Consider the following 22,022-nt stretch of genomic DNA (forward strand, 5'->3'; position numbering starts at 1 on the left):
GCATGGGACCCCCAGCAGGGAGACCAGAGCAAGAAAGAAACAAAAAAATAGGGAGAAAAAGAAACAATCACCAAGGAAAGAAAAGAAATAATCACCAGAAAAGGAACTGAATGAAACAGAGGCATGCAAAATGTCAGAGAAAGAATTCAGAGTAAGGGTCATACAGTTCCTAGACAGGCTAGATGAGAAAATCAATAACTTATGTAAGAATCAAGAGGAAATAAAAAAAAAATGATACAACTACAATAAAAAAACACATTGGAAGGTTTCAATAGTAGACTAGAAGAAAGGGAGGACCGAATCAGTGAGCTAGAAGACAGGGTAGGAAAACACACCCAATCTGAAGAGCAATTAGAGAAAAAAATAGAAAGCAGGAGGAGAGTTTGAGGGAGCTTAGGGACAACATTAAATTAAGCAATATCCATATAATAGGGGTGCGAGAAGGACAACAAGAAGAGCAAGGATTAGAAAACATATTTGAAGAAATGACAGAAAATTTCCCTGATTTGAGGAAGAAAAAAGTCACACAAACACCAAGATACCCAAACAAGATGAACCCCAAAAGACCTATACCAAGATATATCATAATTACAATGGCAAACATTAACAGCAAAAAGAGGATCTTAAGCACTGCAAGAGGGAAACAGAGAGTTACCTACAAGGGATCTCCTATTAGATTATCAAATCATTTCTCAACAGAAACACTTCAGGCCAGAGGGCAATGAAATGAAGTATACAAAGTGATGCAAAACAAAGGACTGAATCGAAGAATACTATCCAGCAAGGCTATCATTCAAAATTAAAGGGGAAATCAGGAGCTTTGCAAATAAAAAAAAGGCTAAAGGAGTTTATTACTACCAAGTCAGCAATGTAAGAAATGCTAAAGGGACTGTTGTAAAAAGAAAAAATAGAAAAGGAAGAAAAAACACAGGCACAAAAAATAAAAATGGCTACAAACAAGTACTTATCAATAATAATTTTAAAGGTAAATTGATTAAATGCTCCAATCAATAGACATAGGGTGGCTGAATGGATAAGAAAACATGATCCATATATGCTTTCTATAGGAGACCCACCTCATAACAAGGGACTCACAAACTGAAAGTGAAGGGATGGAAATATATTTTTAAGGCAAACAAAAATGAAAAACAACAACACAAAGCTGGGGTACAAATACTTACATCTGACAAAATGTACCTCAAAATGAAGGCCATAACAAGAGATAGTGAAGGCCACTTCATAATACTAAAGGGAGCAATTCAACAAGAGTATATAACTCTGATAAACATATATGTAACCAATGAAGGAGCACCCAAATACATTAAAAAAAAATAAACTTCTGGAAGATATCAAGGGAAAGATTGACAGCAATACAATCATATTAGGGGACTTTAATACCCTATTGACATTACTGGATAAATCCTCCGGACAAAAATTCAACAAAGAAACAGCAATCTTCAATGACTCAGTAGATCAGATGGACTTAATTGACATCTTTTGAACATTTCACCCTAAAATCATAAAATATATATTCTTCTCAAGTGCACATGGGACATTTCCAAAGATAGAACACATATTAGGACATAGGCTAAGTCTCTACAAATTCAAGAAGACTGAAACCATATTAAGCATCTTCTGATATCACAATGGCATAAAACTAGAAATTGAAAGGGTTAAAGAGAGTAAAATGGGACAGAGAAAACATATTGTGCTTAGCATATATCTTGCAGAAAGCTTGTAATCTTGAGCACAGCATAGTCCAGATAGCCACTGAACATCTGGCTCCAGGAAGAGCCAAGGACAGATCAGACCCTTACATCAGCAGAATGGCTTGTAGCCAGCAAAAGTTAATAAAAACATTTCCCTTCCTTCACTCTCCGCTGATTCCTTTGTCGGACCCAGCCTAGCTGTAACCCAAGTGCTTATTTTGATACATTATGGCCTTATGTCATAGATGTTGGAACCCAGCCCACTCCACACCTTTCATTTGGCACCAAAACCTAGGAAGGTCTAGTGAGGGGTCCGGTAAGAGCCATTGAATGTTTCTAGCAACTGGGCACTTGGCACTCAGAGAGACCATGATTGTCCAGCTCCTGAACTCCCTGTGTGTTCAAGGAAGGCCCCCAGCCATGCATGAACACAGTTGAACTTCTGCTGGACTCATGACACCTACTTGGGTCCTCCTAGAATTCCTCCAGACTGATCTGGGTTATGCCCATGACTTGATAGTGGACCTCTCCTTGTCTTGCTTCCTTCTCCATCAACACTAGGCATAAACTCATAATTAAGTGGCTTTAGTCTGTTTTCCCACATTCTGGACTGTCCTGGGTTGTTACAGTTATGGCCGGCCCCACAAAAATCCAGCACTGGTCAGGACAAGTCCTCCAGGGAAACTAGGTTCCCTTGCCCACTTTCTTGATGGGGTCACCTGTCACAGAGGGAGGGCTCAGTCTATTTCTTGTGAACATTAGGGGGGATGGAGACTCCTTTCTCTGCCTTAACTTCACTGAGAACAGACCTTAAGCCACAGCCCATCACCATAGGGAATTCACAATTGACCATTCCCTGCACCACACCCCTGGGCTGTGTACTTAAGAATCTTCAGACCCTAGGATTTACTGGCCTCAGTATAAATTAGACAATGGGTTCCAATGGCCTGAAAACAGCACATTCGATTTCCAAATCTTAACTGACCTTAATAATTTCTGTTGCAAAGAGGGCAATTGGTCTGAGGTCTCATATATCCAGGCTTTTTTCATACACAGGACACACGTTTCTCTATGTGACAGCTGCTCACAAATTGTCCTTCATCACTAAGCCCCTGAGGATCTCAAATCCTTCTCTTCCTTCACCACTTTTGATCCCATCTACCATCCCCCTGCCCCTAGCCTATAGCTCCTCCAATTCAGCTGCCTGAGAAGGCAGCCCAAAAAGCAGTTAATTATGAAAAATTAGCAAATATCACCCGAAAAAGACATGAAAATCTGGCAGTCTTTCTCTCTTGCCTTACACAGGCTGTGAGAAAATACACCAATCTTGACCATATAAGCCCAGAAGGAACAATTACCCAACAAGACCTTTTTTTTTTTTTTTTTTTTTTTTTTTAAATATGTTTTTATTAGTTTTAGAGAGAGATAGTGAGAGAGAGAAACATCAATGATGAGAGAGAATCACTGATTGGCTGCTTCCTGCATGCTTCCTACTGGGGATCATGCCCACAACCCCAGCATGTGCCTGGACCAGGAATCAAACCAAACCTTATGGTTCATAAATCAATGCTCAACCACTAAGCCACACCTGACTGGTCATATACTAGATAAATTTTTTTAACCTTTAACATTTTTTTTAATGTTTAAAGAATCTCAAATAGTAGTAAATATGTCTCCTTTTTCCCCCCCATTGACCATCCCCTACCCCTTGGCACATGCCCTCACACCCTATCCCCCAGTACCTTCTGTCCATTGGTTATGCTTATATGCATGCATACAATTCCTTCGGTTTATCTCATACCCCCTGTTCCCAAAAAACACTCCCCAGCCTTCCTGCTATAATTTGACAATATGTTCAATGCTTCTCTGCCTCTATATCTATCTTTTTCTTCATCAGGTTATAATGTTCGTTTTTTTCATAAATGAGTGAGATCATGTGGTATTTTTCTTTCACTACCTTGGCTTATTTTACTTACAGGTTCCAACCATGCTGCTGGAAATGGTAAGAATTCCTTCTTTTTATAGCAGCATAGTATTCCATTGTGTAGATGTACCATAGTTTTCTGATCCAGTCATCTGCTGATGGGCACCTAGGCTGTTTCCAAATCTTAGCTATGGTGAATTGCTCTGCTATGGAAATAGGGGTGCATATACCCTTTCTGACTGGTGTTGCTGTTTTGGGGGGGATATAGTCCTAGACATGGTATTACTGAATCAAATGGCAGTTCCGTTTTTAAATTTTTGAGGAAATGCCATATTGTTTTTCACAATGGCTGCACCAGTCTGCATTCCTACCAGCAGTATATGAGGGTTCCTTTTTTTCCGCATCCTCTCCAGTACTTGTTACTTGTTGATTTGTTGATGACTGCAATTCTGACAGCTGTGAGGTGGTACCTCATTGTTGTTTTGATTTATATCTCTTGGATGATTAGTGACTTTTAGCATGTTTTCATATGTCTCTTGGATTCCTGAATGTCCTCTTTTGATCCTTTGCCCACTTTTTGATTGGGTTGTTTATCTTTCTTTTGTTAAGTTGTATGAGTTCCCTGTAAATTTTGGAGATTAAACCCTTATTGGAGATAACATTGGCAAATATGTTCTCCTATGTAGTGGGCTTTCTCCAACAAGACCTTTTAAACATGACCTTTAAGATCTTTAATAATAGAGAAGAGGAAACCCAAATCAAAAAACAAAGGCAAGATCAGGCCAAGGCTAAGGCCCATATGAAGGCCTTTCAACTCCTAGCCACCACTCTTATGAGCCCCCCAAAAAGTGCTGGATCTCCAACCAAGGGTAAGTTATGGGGTAAGCCTCCTCCAGGCCCATACTTCAAATGCAACAAGGAAGGACACTGGACCAAATCTTGGCCCAAACCTGAGACCTCTGCATAGGCCTTGCCCCAGGTGTGGAAGGGGAGGCCACTGGAAATCAGAATGTACTCTGGTCCCTCCAGGTCAGATCTCAGCAAGGCTGCCCTCTGGATCCAGTTTAGAGCTTTCAGACCTCTTGGGACTGGGCACCAAAGACTGGGAATAGGCTTCTGGATTGCTCCCCCTCACCTACCCCCACCCCCGCCAACCTTTTCTCCAGCCTCATATGCCTATACATAATTTTCCAAAGTCTTTGACAACTTAAAAACTTTGGAGCATTGGTTGGTTAAATGATAAACACCTAAATATTTCAATAAGTTTCAAGTTAACCTAATTTTAGCTTTTATTACAGAAAGTCTATAAAGTAAATTTATAACTGTTAATAATATGTCCTATACTTCATTAAAAATATATTAAAAGTGAGAATGTTCATAAATGTCAATCTAAGAAATGCTGACTGTTTGTAGGAGGAAATGTTAAAAGGAAGTTATATAAATGACACAGGCCAGTAAGCCAAAACAAGCAGAATAGGGAAACTGAAATAGTATAGGACATATCATTAACAGTTATAAATTTACTTTATAGACTTTCTATAATATGCTAATGACCTGGTCATTACCCATTACAGCATCCCACTCATTAGCATATTAACTCTTTATTAGTATAGATAGCCAAGATCTGGAAATAGCCCAAGTGTTCATCAGTAGATACAGGGATAAAAAAGCGGTGGTACACAATGGAATACTACTGTGCTATAAAAGGGAATCCACTTTTACACTTTGCAACATAATGGATGGACCTGGAGAATATCATGCTAACTGAAATAGTCCAGTCAGAGAATGTCAGGTACCATATGATTTCACTCATGTGAAATTTAATGAACAAACTGACTACCAAGCAAAATAGAGACAGACTCATACACAGAGAGCAGGCAGACAGCTGTGGTGGGGTGAGTTGCAAAGGTGGAGCAATTCAGCAAAATGGGTAGGGGGAATAACTCATGAGCTTGGACAACAGTGTGGTGATTGCAGGGGTGGAGGGGGTGGGTGAAGGTGGTAGATAGCCTAGAGGATAAAAGGTGATGCAAAAATTAATTTTTTAAAAAATTAATACATCATGATTAAGTAGGGTTTATCCCAGCAATGCAATTACCATTTCATGTGAAAATTACTCAATACAAATTCACATCCTATATAATAAAGAGGTGATATGCAAATTAACCCCCACCCTCACAAGATGGCTGCTTATGACCAGGCTGGCAGGGAGTTAGTAAGGGACAACCAAACGACTGAACAAGCAGGCTGCATTGGGTGACTAGGCTGGCAGGGGGGCAGTTGGGGGCAACCAGGCTTGTGGGGGGGTGCAGTTGGGGGCGACCAGGCCAATGGGGGGGAGGGGGCAGTAAGACGCGACCAAGCTGGTGTGGGGGGGGAGTTAGGGGCAACCAGGTGGGCATGCAGAGGCAGTGAGGGGTTATCAGACCTGTAGGGGGAGCAGTTAGGGGCGATCAAGCAGGCAGGCAGGTGAGTGATTAGGAGCCAGCAGTCCAGTATTGTGAGAGGGATTAAGCCTAAACTGGCATTTGTACATCCCCCAAGGGGTCCCGGATTGGAGAGAATGCAGGATGGGCTGAGGGGACACCCCCCCCCCCAGTGCATGAAATTCATGCACTGGGCCTCTAGTATTAACAGATTAAAGGGTAAGAGCATATGATAATTTCAATGGATTGGTGGTTCTTTTTGACCTCCAGATAGTTGACAATGTCTGGAGACATTTTTGGTTGTCACAGCTGGGGTACTTGGAGTTGCTACTAGCACCCACTGGATAGAGACCAGAAATGCTGTTAAACACCCTACTATGTACAGGGCAGGCTTCAATTGAATATCAACATTTGATATTCTACTTAACCTCTCAACATTATGTTTGTAATATCTATAGGCATTGCTATAAGGTTCATACACCTATTTGTTGGGTCTTGCTACATAATATTCCACAGTAAGCATCTACTGTTTCTTATTCATCCCTTGGTGATAAATACCTTAATTGCTTCTAATTACAATCCACTGCACATAACACTGCCATACAATGAACAGCCATGTAAATGCTCCCTCATGGATCTTTTTAAGAACTTTTCTGGGATACATATTCAGAAATGGAAGCACTAGTTCATACATATCCTTAACTTTGATAAATATTTTCCATGTGCTTTCTGGAATGGCTGAAACAGTTTAAATACTGTGCAGAAAAGAGTTAACATATCAGGCCTGAAGCTGCTATCCTTAGAAAGATCTGTTAGAAATGTTGGCCTTCACTGGCATCTTGGAATTTGGATCTCAAGAGGCTTCTGACTATTCCCTGGCAATAGTGGCTCACTATGCTTAAACTGTTTATGTAAACAATGTGGTTTATACTGAATGCCCCCTTTCCTTCTGGGAGTCTAGAATTTGCCTATATGCTAGGCAAAGGGTGTCTGTGACCAGACACCTTAGTGCTTACGTACTAAGACCCTAATGAATTTCCCTGGTAGAGAATAATTCATATGTATTGTCACAACTTATTGCAAGGGGAGGGAATTAAGTGCATTTTAGGTGACCTACTCAGAGAAGACTCTTGAAAACTTGAGCATGGTTTTGTCCAGACATTACTCATGGTGCCTTTTCCTTTTGCTGATATTGCTTTGTATCCTTTAGCTAAATAAATTATAACCATGAGTATAACTATATGTTGAGTCCTGCAAGTCCCTCTAGCAAACAACCAAATTACATATCCATGAGTAAAGCAGTATTTTTCAAGAAGACTTACTTTTAGCTACACACTTTTTATGTGCCACTTGAAATTTGTATCATGTGCACATGTTATCTCTTTAAAAAATAAATACTTTATAAAATGGGAGAAGAGAGTTGTGAAAAAAACTTTGTCAGCTATGAATAAGACCCAAGAGAACCACAGGGATATAGAGTGAAAATATCCTATATAATAAAAGGCTAAGATGCAAATAGACCAAACCGTAGAACAACTGGTTGCTATGATACACACTGACCACCAGGGGGCAGGTGCTCAGTGAAGGAGCTGCTCCCTGGTGATCAGTGCGCTCCCAGAGGGGGAACGCTGATCAGCCAGACACCACGCACATGGCTGATTAGTACAGTGGGAGTGGCAGGAGCCTCTCATGCCTCCGTGGCAGCGTTAAGGACCCTTTGGAAAATGTCCGACTGCCATGGGGAGTGGGCTTAAGTCAGCAAGAAGACAACCCCCAAGGGGTCCCAGACTGTGAGAGGGCGCAGGCTGGGCTGAAGGACCCCTATCCCCAGTGAATGAATGTTGTGCACCAAGCCTCTAATATATATATAATTGATTTCAGAGAGGAAGGTAGATGGAGAGAGAGAAAGAAACATCAATGATGAGAATCACAGATCAGCTGCCTCCTGCATGCCCACACTGGGGATCAAGCCTGCAACCCGGGCATGTGCCCTTGGTTTGAATCAAACCTAAGATCCTCTAGTCCTCAGGCTGATGCTCTATCCACTTAGCCAAACCAGCTAGGGCTAGAATGAACCTTCTTATATTCCAGATGAGGAAGCCCAAAGAAGGTCATGGACTTATCCAAAGTTAGCCAGACAGTTATTATAGACACAGGACTCAAATCCTCATTTTTCCTTTATCCTAGTGCTCCTTTCTCTAAGCCACATGGCCTCTTTTCCTACACATATCATTTCTACCCTAGTTCTTTCCCCTAAATGCCTCACAGAGACCTATTTTCATGATGGCCATGGGCTCTCCTATTACTCAGATCCCTGAATTCTCCATGTAGTGAATAATTTCAAAGACCTTCCAAAACACCAGGTCGCACAGAAACTGAACCCAACAGAAAAAAAAAAAAAAGAAAAAAAAAAAGCTGAGGAAAAATCTTCCTGGTAACTCTCTGAAGGAAAGAGAAAAGAGAGGGGGAATGTAAAGTGAGAGAGTCCTAGTTCAAATTACAGTACCTTCCTAAGTCCTCATGCACTGGCAAAGTTATCAACATTGTAGTCAGAGAAGAATCCATCCACTACAAGACAAACCACCTGAGCAGGACCAGGGAGCTCAGACACTCCTTCCAATGCTTCTTTTTTTTATAACTTTTTCTTTTTTTTTATTGAGTTTGTTGGGGTGGCATTGGTTAATAAAATTATACCAGAAATGATATAGGCTTCAGGGGTACAATTCTATAATACATCATCTGTATATTGTATTTTGTGTTTACCAACCCAAGTAAAGTATCCTTCCATCCCCATTTATCTCCCCTTTACCCTCCTATACTCCCTCCACCCGCTTCCTTCTGGTAATAACCATACTGTTTTCTCTGTCCATGACTCTTCCTTTTTTAACCTCTCTTAAAACCCTCCCCAAAGAGAAAGATACTTACATGTTCCAGGAAGCAGGGTCCTATCTCACTGAGGTGGGGGTCATCATTGTTGTACTGTTTCTCCAGGTCTCTCACAAAGCCCATCTGAAACCTGTAGATGTCTTCAATGTTCCCAAAGATGATCTTCAATTGCTCATCACTGAACATGTCCCTTCTCTTTCGGCATTGCTTCAGGTAGCCCTGCGGACAAAAAAAAAGAGCCCAGTCTGAGGATATCCCTGGTTCCTTGAAAGTTTTACAACTTCTTAAATAGTTGGAGCCTCAATTCAATCCCATGAGGGAGATAGGAAATAATCCTATATAATAAAACCCTAATATGCAAATTGACCGGACTGTGGAACGACTGGTCACGATAATGTGCACTAAACACCAGGGGGCAGATGTTCAACGTAGGAGCTACCCCCTGGTGGTCAGTGTGCTCCCACAGGGAGAGTGCCGCTCAGCCAGAAGCTGGGCTCATGGCTGGCGAGTGCAGCGGTGATGTTAGTAGCCTCTCCTGCCTCTGCTACAGGCAGGTGATAAGGAGACAAGGGTCCTGGACTGCGAGAGCTGCAGACTGTGCAAGGGATGTTTGACTGCTGGGGGATTGGGCCTAAGCTGGCAGTCAGACATCCCCTGAGGGGTCCTGGACTGCGAAAGGGCATAGGGACCCTCTCTCCCCCACTGAGTGCACTGGGCCTCTGGTCATTTATATTTTTCATATGAGAAAATTAAGGTTTAGAGAAGGAAGCCACTCCACCAGTGAAAAATTAGAAAAGTTGGATCTCAAGCAGTCTTCAGCATGCAAAGACTTGAGTATAGAGCTTTGCCTGCAATTCTCTATGACAAAGACCCCCAAAGGATCATTTCTTAGAAGCTGGTTAAGCATAAACATTTTCATTAATTTTAGTAGTTATTGATTTAGTTGGATATATTCCTATCTCTAAAGTTCTTTCTTTTAGGACCAATTCAAAAGATCTTCATAACATCTACAACAATTTGGCAACAGACACCCCAGCAAGAAACTTCCTAAGAGGGAACAGGAATTGACAAAACCAAACCATTTCTTAAAGCAATATCTTAGCCATCTAAGGTAGCTGGCCTGGAGAAAGAGTTTGGATGAGCTCAGTCAACAAGCCCACCGGTGTCCAGGCATGGTGTTTTTAACAGAGTAAATGTTCAGGACACATTTGTGAATAATCAGAGTATTCAATACAGCTAGCCATTGATGAAAGAGAAGATCAATGAAATATTCTTGGTCTAATAAGAAAGTGCTGAAATAACACAATCAGTCTCAGGCACACTGTAAGTCATAGGGAGGAAAAATAAAACAACCACAGTTTTCCATTTTAAACTTACAGATTTTTAACTAATGGCCACTGTCCCTATTAGAAATCATCAGCACATGAAAATATTCTTGGTGAGAATGAACTATGGTCACTTGCTTTCATATAAAAACTAAATGTGAGCCCAGCCGGCATGGCTCAGTGGTTAAACTTTGGCTTATGAGCCAGGAGGTCATGATTCGATGCCCAGTCAGGGCACATGCACAAGTTGTGGGCTTGATCCCCAGTGTGGGGCATGCAGGATTCTCTCTCATCTTTCTCTCCTTCTCCCTTCCTCCCTGAAATCAATAAAAATCTATTTTAAAAAAATAATAAAAGCTAAATGTGATTTTTATACTTTTTGTAAGTGTTGAACCCCTAATGAAGAGCATTGTAGTGACTGATTTACCACGTCCAGGCCTATCTCTACCTTCACTTTGTCTCCCCTAACACAGCTTCCAATCAGGTCATCTAGGCATAGTCCAGGAGGATCCTCTTCCCTGACTTAATGGCCTTTACCAACCTCTACCATAATCTCACTTCCCTTATCTCTTCTAACAATCCCAATCAGCCATTAATTATTAAGTATATTTCAACAGTTATACAAATTAATAGTCTGTGCCTGTGTTGACATTTATTTTACTAATGGCAGCTGCCTTAATTGATTGAAATGTCCAAGATATTGTGTATTCATTTATATCCAATTCTTGACCAGTAAGAACAAACCACCTATTCCAAAAATACTTTTAGCTTCACTACTTTTACTGAAACAACTCCCAAAATTCCGCCTCCTTGACTAACAGGAAGATCAGTAACTCCCAGTGTTTGCTTGCCTCTTTCTTGCCTCTTCCTCCCTCTCCCTTTCCCTTTCTCACCCTATCATATTTGGAAGTATCTTAGCTACAGTAAAGCAGGGAAAGTAGTATGCATATCATCAAGTAGGAACTTTTCTATCTTAACATCAGGCAACTGGGCAGAGATTTCCTCACCCTGCTCCCACTTCTCCCTAAGGTAGGTGTGTGAACACAGTTGAAAAAACTGCTAACAATGTCACAGCATGCAATGTCAAGTAAGTACAGATATCAGTCAGTGACCATATTGGAACAATATAAGAAGCCACTAGGACAGCTCATTTATCCTTAGAAGACAGTTTAGGAAGTATTTAATAGTTCTTTTCATTGCTCCCATTTAAAAGGACTCAGGGAAAGAATAATTATCAAACCCCCGAAGCACAACAAGGATAGTAGATCTCAACATCAGTATGCAATATAACAGAAATGAAAAATAAAAAAAGTGGGTTCCGGAAAAGAAAGAACAGATAGAGATGTCAGTAAATTCCTAATTCCTCAAATATGCTATTCATTGCCATTGTCAAGGTGACATTTTCTTTCTATTACATCATATGTGTTGTAGCATGTAAAAATTAAGCTATGTATTAGAAGAAATGTAACTGCCCATTGCATGGCGAGACATTAGAGTGCTTTGTAAACTGTTTTTCTTTAAAGCTAATGCTGATTATAAATACATTCTGGTCTATTTAACTTGATGGAGTATCATGTAGCCATTAAAATGATTATGAAGATTATCTAGAAATATGGAGAAGTGCTTATGATATAAGGTTAAAAAGCAGGACACAGCCGAAACCGGTTTGGCTCAGTGGTTAGAGCGTTGGCCTGCAGACTGAAAGGTCCCAGGTTCAATTCCGGACAACGGCATGTACATTGGTTGGGGGCACATCCCCAGTAGGGGGTGTGCAGGAGGCAGCTGGTCGATGTTTCTCTCTCATCGATGTTTCTAGCTCTCTGTCCCTCTTTCTCTCTCTTCCTCTCTGTAAAAAATCAATAAAATATATTTTTTTAAAAAAGCAGAACACAAAACGGTATGTCACTATGATTATGACTCTGTAAATACATATACATATTTGAAGGAATTACACAGAACAAGAGAAAGTAAGATCCAGACAGCACTTAAAAAAGCAACTCTTCTAATCCCCTTATTTTAGAGTTGGGGAACAAGGCCCAGGAGGGAGAAGATTCACTTGATGTTCCTCAGTGATTGAGACCTGAATAGGGACTTCCAATTCTGAATCTGATGTTCTTTCTGATAAACCATATTTCTTCTCTCAGCTTTTGGGTCCGCACATGTGTCAAACACAAGACCCGCGGGCCAAATCCGTCCCGCCAGGCCTTGCAATGTGGCCCGCACCGCGCTGTCATCACTGCACTCCGCTGCGTTTCCATCACAATGACAGTTTATGACTGTTCAGTAAACCATTCGGCCCGCGATTTAGGCTGGATTTTAGATTTTGGCCCCTTCTCTGATTGAGTTCGACACCCCTAGGTTAGAGGTAACAAATCCTGAGCTAAAATACTCTCTTCTGGTCCAGACAACTTTCTCCGCCCTTCTTTTGCTCTAGTGCAGTGGTTGGCAAACCACAGCTTGTGAGCCACATGTAGCTCTTTGGTCCTGTGAATGTTCTTACGCCACTTCTTCAAAATAGACTCGCCCAGGCCGAAAACTGACTTCTGTGCATGGGCCAAAAGCACATGGTATTTTGTGGAAGAGACACACTCAAGGGGCCAAAACCATGGCTTGCAAGCTCATGTGGCTGGTGAGCCACGGTTTGCTGACCACTGCTCTAGTTAAATCTTAACAGCATGGATGAACCTAGAGGATAGTATGTCAAGTGAAGTAAGTCAGTCACAGAAAAACAAATATCACATTTCACTTATTTGTGGAACCTAAAGAACAAAATAAATGAACAAACAGAACATAAACTGATTTTTAAATATAGAGATTAGACTAATGGTTGCCAAAAGGAGAAAGGGTTAGAGGATTGGATGAAAAAAAGTGAAGGCATTGAGAACTACAGATTAGTAGTTACAAAATTGTTATGGGGATGTAAAGTAGAGCATAGGAAATATAGTGAACAATATTGTGATAAGTATGGTGCAAATTGGGAACTAGGAATATCTGGGGAACACTTTGTAAATTATTATCTAACCTCTATGCTTTACACCTGAAACTAAGATTACATAATATTGAATGTGAACTGTAGTTTAAAATATTAAAAAATTTAAAAGGACTTCCTTTGATACCTACAATTGCAAGATAGGACAAACAGATATTTCCCACTTAAACTCTTAACTTTAGCACCAAGTATATTTAAGAAATACAAAACCGGCAGATTGCCAACTAAAGCTTCACATGGGTTGGCTAGATAAACAATGCAATCTAAAAACGGGCAAAGGACCTAAATAGAGACTTTTCAATGTGGATATATGGAAGGCCAAGAGGCATATGAAAAAAAAAATCCTCAATGTCACTAATTATCGAATAGATGTAAATCAAAACTACTATGAGGTACCATCTCACACCTATCAGAATGGCTATCATCAACAAACAAAAAGTGCTGAATTTTTAAAAATACCCATGAACAAATAGTAGAGAAAAGGTAACCTTTATACACTATTGATGGGAATGCAGACTGGTGCAGCCTCTGTGGAAAACAGTGTGGTGTTTCCTCAAAAAAAAAAAAAAAACCAATTAAAAATGGAACTCCCATTTAATCCAGTAATCCCACTTCTAGGAATATATCCCAAGATCTCAGAAACACCAATCAGAAATGGCATATGCACCCCTATGTTCATAGCAGTACAATTTACAATAGCTAAAATTTGGAAACAACCTAATTGCCCATCAGCAGATGAGTAGATTAAAAAACAGTGCTGCATCTACACAATGAAATACTACACTGCTATAAAAAATAAAGAACTCTTACTCTAAACAACAGCATGAATGGACCTTGAGAGCATTATGCTAAGCAAAATATGTCAGTCAGAGAAGGTTAAGTATCACATGATCCCAGTCATTTTTGGATTATAATGAAAAATATAAACTGAATCCAGAGACATAGAAGCATGGAACAGACCATTAAACATTATAGGGAAGACAGGGGAGTGTGGGCTGGGGGGATGGGTGGGGGGTAAGAGATCAACCAAATAACTTGTATGCATATAAGCATAATCAATGGACACAGACAATTGGGAGGGGGGGGTGTAGGTCGGGTTGATGGGTAGGAGCAGGCTGGGAGAGGACAATAGGGGGGAGAGGATATATATCATACTTTCAATAATAAAGAATTTTTTAAAATACCCATGAAGAAAGAGAGAGAGAGAGAGAGAGAGAGAGAGAGAGAGAGAGAGAGAGAGACAGACTTAGAAGCCCCAAAGAATCAGTTCCTTATGAACAAAATTTAGGAAGCCAGTCAAGGTGCTCTTTCCAACATCTTTAACTGTTACAGGTAGGGCCCAGGGAGTTGTATCTTCATGTAAGTGTACTTTATTTCACCCTACGTGCCACCACAAGCACTACCAAAGCTGGACCTACCTCACAAATGTCCTTGAGATGCTTGATATAATGACGCTCAGTACTCATGATTTCATTGATGACATTGGCCCGCATCTGATCTCGGTTCTGTAGTGGCCGGCCCAGACAGAGGCAGTCTGAGTTGGGGTCCAGGTGCCCATTCTGCACATCACTGGGCCCTTCCTCTACCCCATCCTCTTGGTTCACCCAGAGCTGTGGAAAAAGGCAGAGAAAGAAAGGATTAACTTCTCTCTTTGAGAAGTTTTCAAACAAGTAGAAAAAGGATAAACTATTGTAAATTCTTCAGGTATTCAGAGAGCCTTCAGAGGCCCCTGTAAACTGCATGCCAGGCCTTGCTCCAGCGTAACTTGTAGACCCTAGGAATGAGTCTAATTTTCTCTTGGCCTCTGGTGACCTATCATCTATAAAATGAAAGATGGGAAATCATCTTCAGAGACATCTTAGCTAAAGTGGTTTCAAAGGAGAGAAGAGCAATGACAAACAGAACGCATTCATATTGGGGCATATTAAGGAGAGTAGTTGGATAAAAATTTAAAAAAAAAGAATTAAGCTATACATATGAGGTGCCATGGCTGAATTATTGTTAAAAACAATACCTATGAGTATGGAGATCAAAGTTAGAAACTAGAGTGGGCATATCTAAACCAGTGCTTTTGGTGTTAATTTCCCTCAATGCCTGTACATATAATCATTAAAATTTTACTGTAAGATTATTTGGATATGCAAATATCTGTACTTCCTCAAGGTTGGAGTGGAGATATAATAATGTCTTTGTACCACATAATAGCAACATCTGTTTATTGATCACTTAGTATATATCAGCCCCTGTGTTGAGTTTTCAGTGAACTGTATTATCCAGTTCTGCTAGGCAGGTACAATTATTATCACCATTTCACAGAAGAGGAAACTGAGCCTTAAAAAGTTAGGGATTTCATCCCAAGTCACAAAGTTAAGAAGCAGAAGAGCTGGGATAGAAGCCAGGCAGTCTGGATTCAGAGTTTTTACTCTTAACTACTATACTAGCTCCTTTTGCCTTAATTTTAAGAGAGACAGAAAAGGAATAGAGAAGGGATTGGGACAAGGTGAGCTTAGAAATATTAGACAAGTCAAAACTGGATACAATTAGTAGATGTTCAAACTATCCATTCCAAATCATGAAGCAAAGGGATGCAGAAAAAAAAAAACTGTTGTGGGGAGGATCCAAGATGGCTGCCCACGGGACTGCAGGCTACAAGATAGTGTGAGAGTGTGAAAATGAAAGAAGAGTGCTTTGTTGACGTGCTGGGAGTATCAGTATTTGTGAGTGAGGGACAGCTATATTCCAGAGGACTTTTGGGGAATGGCGGACTGCCCCCCACCCCTGACCAGTTAGCCTCTACTGCAGCTGAAATCTCTCTCGGAGTGACTGGCTCTGCCTCAGAGGCCATGCCATCTTGAAGGGGAGATGGCTGTGTTCCAGAGACTGACTGTGATCAGAACCCCAGCCTTACCTTGAACTGGGTAGATCTCTGCTACCTCTTGGGACCTTACAACCACAAAGCCCAGGGACTAGTTACCTCAGCTGTGAATCTATGAATGCTGGAACTCCAACCTCCATGACCACAGGTGCCTGGAAGGTCTGCTCAGAGGGAGACAGAGAGCACAAATTTGGGGACAGGCCCTGTGCCTTCTCAGAGAGCAGAAGGAACAGCTGAATCAAAGAGCTCACTAGGAACTGGTGAAATAAACACAGCTGGCAATCCGCAGACGAAAAGGTCAGATGTTGCCTAGAGAAAGGTGAGATCTGGAATCCAGGCTGGAGGGAGAAACACGCACAGTGGGAACTGGAGACTTAGAGGAAGACTGTCCCCTACAAAATAGACAACCGCTGGTGTCAGTGTAGCCATCGAATGTGCAAGGGGGTCCACAGGGATGCTGGCAGAAGCGGATTCTAGATATTAACCCACAGCTGGCCTGGACACAGAAAGGCAGCCTGAAATTCTGTATTGGCTGCACAGAGCCAGGGGGAAAAGATACACACAGAGTCACACGCAGAGTCCAACTCTGAGCAAGGGTAGAGAGGCCTTTTAGTCCTGGATATTAAGATAGAAACACTGCCACCCAGGGGCTGTATCAGAAATAGACTTATGTGCGTAAATAAAACTAAAGGCACGCTGAGAAACAAAGAGCAGAGAGATCCTGCCTGCCTGAAAACAAGGTTGTGACACAGAGGAGTGGTGGATCGCAGGAAACTTCAATGCTGTGCTGACTACATTCAAGTAAACAGACATGCCATGCAGAACAGTGGAAGAAGTGAATGATCTTCACAACTTCACATTTTTATTTTTTATTTTTTACTTAAGAAACTAATTTTTTCCTCACTTGATTTTACCTTGTTTTTTTATTGTATTTACTAGAGGCCCATTGCACAAAATTCATGCATGAGGGGAGGGGGGTTCCTCAGCCAGGCCTGCACTCTCTCCAATCCGGGAACCCTCCAAGGATGCCCTACTGCCAGTTTACAGGGGTCAGGCCTAAACCAGCAGTCAGACATCCCTGTCAATCAGACTGCTCACCTGCCTGCCTGCCTCATTCCCCTAATCACTCCGCCTGCCAGCCAACTCACCCCCAACTGACCCTCACCACCTGCCTGCTTGCCCCCAAATGCCCCACCACCAGCCTATCACCCCCAACTGCTGGACTGCTTGCCCCCATCTTTCCTCCCCACTGGCCTGCTTACCCTAACTGCCCCCCTGCTGGCCTGCTCACTCCAAACTGCCTCCCCTCACTGTCCTGCTCACCCCAATAGGACCCCTTGCTGTCTGGTTACCCCCAATGGCACCCGCCATCCCATCCTGTCCTGATCACCACCTGGCGACCCAAGGTCCCAGCCCCACCTTTTTTTATTTTCTTTTTTTTTCAGCACCTCCTTGAGTAGAGGCCAGAGCCAGCTGGAAGCAAGTTTGTAGGATTTATATATCTTGTATAATTGAAGCTTTGTAGACTTGAGCAGAGGCCAGGGTGGCCAGGGCGGGTGGGGAGCTTGGCTTCCTCCATCGCTGGAGCAACCCAAGCCTCCTACTTGCTCCAGCTCTGTGATTGCCTCATTAAAATGCCCATACTGCCAAAACTGGTTTGGCTCAGTGGATAGAGCGTCGGCCTGCCGACTGAAGGGTCCTGGGTTCAATTCCGGTCAAGGGCATGTACCTTGGTTGCGGGCATATCCCAGGTAGGAGGTGCAAGAGGCAGCTGATCGATGATTCTCTCTCATCAATGTTTCTAACTATCTATCCCTCTCTCTTCCTCTCTGTAAAAAATCAATAAAATATATATTTTTTAAATGTCCATACTACTCAAAGCAATCTATAGAGTCAATGCACTTCCCATTAAAATACCAATGGCATATTTCACAGACCTAGAACAAACTCTCCAAAAATTCATCTGGAATAAAAGACAACCCTGAATAGCCACAGCAATCCTGAGAAAGAAGAATAAAGTAGGAGGGATCTCAATACCAGATTTCAAGCTGTATTACAAAGCCACTGTTCTGAAAACAGCCTGGTACTCGCACAAGAACAGACACATATTGTAGATCATTGGAATAGAATAGAGAATCCAGATATCAACCCAAACCACTATGCTCAATTAATATTTGACAAAGAAGACATGAGCATACAATGGAGTCAAGACAGTCTCTTCAATAAATGGTGTTGGGAAAATTGAACAGATACATGTAAAAAAATGAAACTAGATCACCAACTTACACCATACACAAAAATAAATTTAAAATGGTTATAGGACTTAAACATAAGACAGGAAACCATAATAATACTAGAGGCATCCAGAGGCATCAAAATCTCAGACATATGCCAAAACAACTTCTTCATTGATACTGCCCTTAGGGCAATGGAAGCTAAAGAGAAAATAAACAAATGGTACTACATTGAGATAAAAAGCTTTTTTATAGCAAAAGAAACCATCAACAAAACAACAAGAAAGCCCACTGCGTGGAAGAACATATTTGCAAATGTTATCACTGATAAAGGTTTACTCTCCAACATCTACAGGCACCTTATACAACTTAATAAAAGGAAGATAAATGATCAAATAAAAAACTGCGCAATGGACCTAAATAGAATCTTTTTGAAAGAAGACAGAAGGCCAAGAGACACATGAAACATGCTCAAAACAGCCTCTTTAATAAATGGTGTTGGAAAATTTGGTCAGATACATGTAAAAAAAAAAAAAAAAAAGAAAGAAAGAAAAAAGAAAGAAAGAAAGAAACAGAAAAAGAACCAGATCACTAACTTTCACCATACACAAAACAAACTCAAAATTGCTAAAGGACTTAAATATATATAAGACTATATATAAGACAGGAAACCATAAAAATCCTATAAGACTCAATAGGAAGTAAAATAACAGGCATATGTCATAGCATTATTTGTGCAGACACAGCTCCTAGGGCAATGGAGACTAAGAAGAAAAACAAATGGGACTACATCAGAATAAAAAGCTTCTGCCCAGCAAAAGAAATCATCAACAAATATACAAGAAAGCCCACTGTATAGGAGAACATATTTGCCAATGATATTTCTTATAAGGGTTTAATCTGCAAAATTTACAGAGAACTCATACAACTTAACAAAAGGAAGATAAATAGCCGAAACCGGTTTGGCTCAATGGATAGAGCGTCGGCTTGGGGACTGAAGGGTCCCGGGTTCGATTCCGGTCAAGGGCATGTACCTTGGTTGCGGGCATATCTCCAGTAGGGAGTGTACGGGAGGCAGCTGATCGATGACTCTCTCTCATCGATGTTTCTAACTCTCTATCTCTCTCCCTTCCTCTCTGTACAAAATCAATAAAATATATTTTTTTTTAAAAAAGGAAGATAAATAATCCAATCAAAATCTAAATAGACACTTTTCAAAAGAGGACATAAAGAAAGCCCAGAGACATGAAAATATGCTCAAAGTCACTAATCATCTAAGAGATGCAAATAAAAATAACAATGAGATACCATCTCACACCTGTCAGAATGGCTATCATCAACAAATCAACAAATGACAAGTGCTGGCAAGGATGTGGAGAAAAAGGAACCCTCCTGCACTGCTGGTGGGAATGCAGACTGGTGCGGCCACTGTGGTAGACAGTATGAAGTTTCCTCAAAAAGATAAAAATAGAATTCCCATTTGACCCATTAATCCCACTTTTAGGACTGTATCCCAAGAAACCAGAAACACTTATCAGAAAGGATATATGCACCCCTATATTCATAGCAGCACAACTTACAATAGCTAAGATTTGGAAATAGCCTAAGTTTCCATGAGGAGATGATTGGAATAAAAACCTGTGGTACATCTACACAATGGAATATCGATAATATGTTGCTATAAAAAAGGAACTTTTACCATTTGCAGCAGCATGGATAGAACTGGAAAGCAGTGTGCTAAGCAAAATAAGCCAGTAGGAGAAAGGTAAATATCACATGATCTCATTCATATGTGGGATATAATGATCAACATAATTTGATAAACAATAATAGATCCAGAGATAAGTGGTAGGAGAGGGATAGTTAGAGAGAAATCAAAGGACTTGTATGCATGCATATTAGCATATCCAATGGACACAGGCACTGAGGCAGTGGGGGCTTTCCTGAGGTGGGGATGGCAGTCGGGCAGTCGGGGGTGGGGGGGGGGTGTCAATTGGGGAAAATAAAGACAAATGTAAAACTTTAGACAATAAAAAAAAGTAATTAAAAAAGAAAAAAAACTGTTGGGGAGGTTGAGTAAGGTATTTCTTGATCTTGAAATAATTTACTCATAGAAACAGCTCTTTTATCCCAGTTCTAGGAAGAAGGAAAACCAGAGGGAATCCTGAAAAGGAAGGGTGGTCCCCTAAAAAGAGTGGCAAGATATGCTAGGGTAATTAGCCAAAGAGCTTGTCAGGTGTCTCTGCAACTTAGTTCAACAATCCATTTATCCCTCCCATATCCCACCCCTGGTTTTTCCACATTCCTGCCTCAAGAAACTAAGATAAATCAATTTTATTGCATCACTATTTCTGACAACAACAACAAAATGTTGGTGGGTGGATTTAGGGATACAGAAGCTTTGGGATGAAGCCATGGGGACAGTAGTTCCTTCCCAACTCTATGTATTCTCCACTCCCTCTGCCTCACAGAGCTTGGAGAGCATGGTTACCACCCTGTGAATGTAGAGATTCACCAGCATACAGTCTACTTATTTGCAAGAGTGGTTGTAATTATAGTAAGAGCTCAATCCATTTTAATGCATTTCGCATACATAGCCAAATGTGCAAAAATGTATCTCTACCCAAAACTTATCACCCTCTGCAAATGATGTATTGAAAATATTTTTCCAACTTACAAAGGCCAGCTTTGTGTCTTCAATGTGCTAATAGCTGCCCGCTGATACAATAAATAGGCAGTGATAAGGAATAATTAAGAAACAGATCTGTTCAAAAAGTGATTCTAAGGCCTTGAAGCAAACACATCATAAACTTGATGCTGTCTCTGTACCAATAAAAACCTCATTTTCTAATAATTTATTAGCTTTTTCTAGCTTCTCATAAAGCAAGCTAATTCCTGCTATGAAAAGAATACAATGGGAAGGCCTTCGAGAGATAAAAAAAAACAAAACACATTTATTTTCTTCTCAAGAGTAAGACAAATCAAAATAAAATGTTGGCTTTCAGATGCCTGAAATGAGATGACTCTGAAAAAACTACCGTGGGAAGGAGCAAAAATATTGATAGGGGTGGGTGGGTTGGAAAGTCAGGTCAAGACAGAACCAAATTTAGGTTCAAGTCATACTTCAGATAACAATGAAAGGGCAAGAAGGCAACTACAACTAGGTGGATGTAGATTTCTTACACAGAATTTGGAGGAGCCCCTCTGGCAAGTACTAAAGGCATGGATGGCAGGACTCTTCATAAGGAGTTTCTGAGAAGACAAGACCTTTATCTACTATACTGAAACAACTCCATAAGCCCATTACTTAGGGAAAGATGCTACCTTAATCCAAAAGACTGACTGGTAGATTCATTCATTCTTTAAATCTTTGTTTGCTGCTTAATATACAAACCAGACAATTGAGTTAAAACAGTAACAAAAAGAGACAAAAATCTCTGCCCACTGTGTAGCTGACATTTGAGGGGAGATTATTTTAACTTGCTAAAAGATAGCATATAAGGCTTGATTATTGAGCCCCTACGCACAGGGTCACCCCAAAATGTGCCCTGGGCCTGAGACAATGACTTTCTGATAGAAAACTCTCAATCCCCTGCTGTTGAAAATTTCCTTGGGGGAAAAAAGTTAGATTAGAAAGAAAAACTAAAGCAATTC

The 22,022-nt window shown here is 40.9% G+C and overlaps 1 protein-coding gene across 10 annotated transcripts in view; it reads right to left on the reverse strand.

Moving 5' to 3' along the window:
- The window catches only part of ARHGEF9 (Cdc42 guanine nucleotide exchange factor 9), a 314,280-nt gene that overhangs the window by 62,781 nt on the left and 229,477 nt on the right, over positions 1 to 22,022 (reverse strand). For all 10 annotated transcript variants that reach the window (XM_045582383.1, XM_045582382.1, XM_036439902.2 and 7 more), the window contains 2 exons: positions 14,678 to 14,869; positions 8,985 to 9,164 (listed from right to left, as the gene is read on the reverse strand). In XM_045582383.1, coding sequence (XP_045438339.1) covers positions 8,985 to 9,164; positions 14,678 to 14,869 — 372 coding nt within the window. The remainder of the gene's footprint in view (positions 1 to 8,984; positions 9,165 to 14,677; positions 14,870 to 22,022) is intronic.

The sequence above is a fragment of the Pipistrellus kuhlii genome, unplaced genomic scaffold (genome assembly GCF_014108245.1).
Source record: "Pipistrellus kuhlii isolate mPipKuh1 unplaced genomic scaffold, mPipKuh1.p scaffold_m20_p_16, whole genome shotgun sequence".
In the NCBI taxonomy this organism is placed as follows: Eukaryota; Metazoa; Chordata; class Mammalia; order Chiroptera; family Vespertilionidae; genus Pipistrellus; species Pipistrellus kuhlii.